This window comes from Dermacentor silvarum, chromosome 1 (assembly GCF_013339745.2).
Source record: "Dermacentor silvarum isolate Dsil-2018 chromosome 1, BIME_Dsil_1.4, whole genome shotgun sequence".
Classification (NCBI taxonomy): Eukaryota; Metazoa; Arthropoda; class Arachnida; order Ixodida; family Ixodidae; genus Dermacentor; species Dermacentor silvarum.
In genome coordinates, this window is record NC_051154.1 from 171,870,743 (window position 1) to 171,871,796 (window position 1,054).

The window sequence follows — 1,054 nt, forward strand, 5'->3', positions numbered from 1 at the left end:
CAGCATGCTGCTGCTGCTGCTCTGCTGGCTGCGCTGCTGCTGCTGCTGCTGCTGCTGCTGCTGCTGCTGCTGCTGCTGCTGCTGCTGCTGCTGCTGCTGCTAGCTGCTGCTGCTGCTGCTGCTGCTGCTGCTGCTGCTGCTGCTGCTGCTGCTGCTGCTGCTGCTGCTGCTGCTGCTGCTGCTGCTGCTGCTGCTGCTGCTGCTGCTGCTGCTGCTGCTGCTGCTGCTGCTGCTGCTGCTGCTGCTGCTGCTGCTGCTGCTGCTGCTGCTGCTGCTGCTGCTGCTGCTGCTGCTGCTGCTGCTGCTGCTGCTGCTGCTGCTGCTGCTGCTGCTGCTGCTGCTGCTGCTGCTGCTGCTGCTGCTGCTGCTGCTGCTGCTGCTGCTGCTGCTGCTGCTGCTGCTGCTGCTGCTGCTGCTGCTGCTGCTGCTGCTGCTGCTGCTGCTGCTGCTGCTGCTGCTGCTGCTGCTGCTGCTGCTGCTGCTGCTGCTGCTGCTGCTGCTGCTGCTGCTGCTGCTGCTGCTGCTGCTGCTGCTGCTGCTGCTGCTGCTGCTGCTGCTGCTGCTGCTGCTGCTGCTGCTGCTGCTGCTGCTGCTGCTGCTGCTGCTGCTGCTGCTGCTGCTGCTGCTGCTGCTGCTGCTGCTGCTGCTGCTGCTGCTGCTGCTGCTGCTGCTGCTGCTGCTGCTGCTGCTGCTGCTGCTGCTGCTGCTGCTGCTGCTGCTGCTGCTGCTGCTGCTGCTGCTGCTGCTGCTGCTGCTGCTGCTGCTGCTGCTGCTGCTGCTGCTGCTGCTGCTGCTGCTGCTGCTGCTGCTGCTGCTGCTGCTGCTGCTGCTGCTGCTGCTGCTGCTGCTGCTGCTGCTGCTGCTGCTGCTGCTGCTGCTGCTGCTGCTTCTGCTGCTGCTGCTTGCTTCTTCTTCTGCTTCTTCTGCTTCTTCTTCTTCTTCTTCTCTCTTCTGCTTCTTCTTCTTCTTCTTCTTCTTCTCTTCTCTTCTTCTTCTTCTTCTTCTTCTTCTTCTTCTTCTTCTTCTTCTTCTTCTTCTTCTTCTTCTTCTCTTC

The 1,054-nt window shown here is 62.2% G+C and overlaps 1 protein-coding gene across 1 annotated transcript in view; it reads right to left on the bottom strand.

The window, feature by feature from the left end:
- Nucleotides 1-439: 439 nt before the first annotated feature.
- Nucleotides 440-1,054, bottom strand: part of LOC125939736 (UPF0746 protein DDB_G0281095-like) — a gene marked incomplete at its 3' end in the record, with an annotated part of 7,579 nt that continues 6,964 nt past the window's right edge. The window contains exon 3 of the mRNA XM_049655127.1: nt 440-880. Coding sequence (XP_049511084.1) covers nt 440-880 — 441 coding nt within the window. The remainder of the gene's footprint in view (nt 881-1,054) is intronic.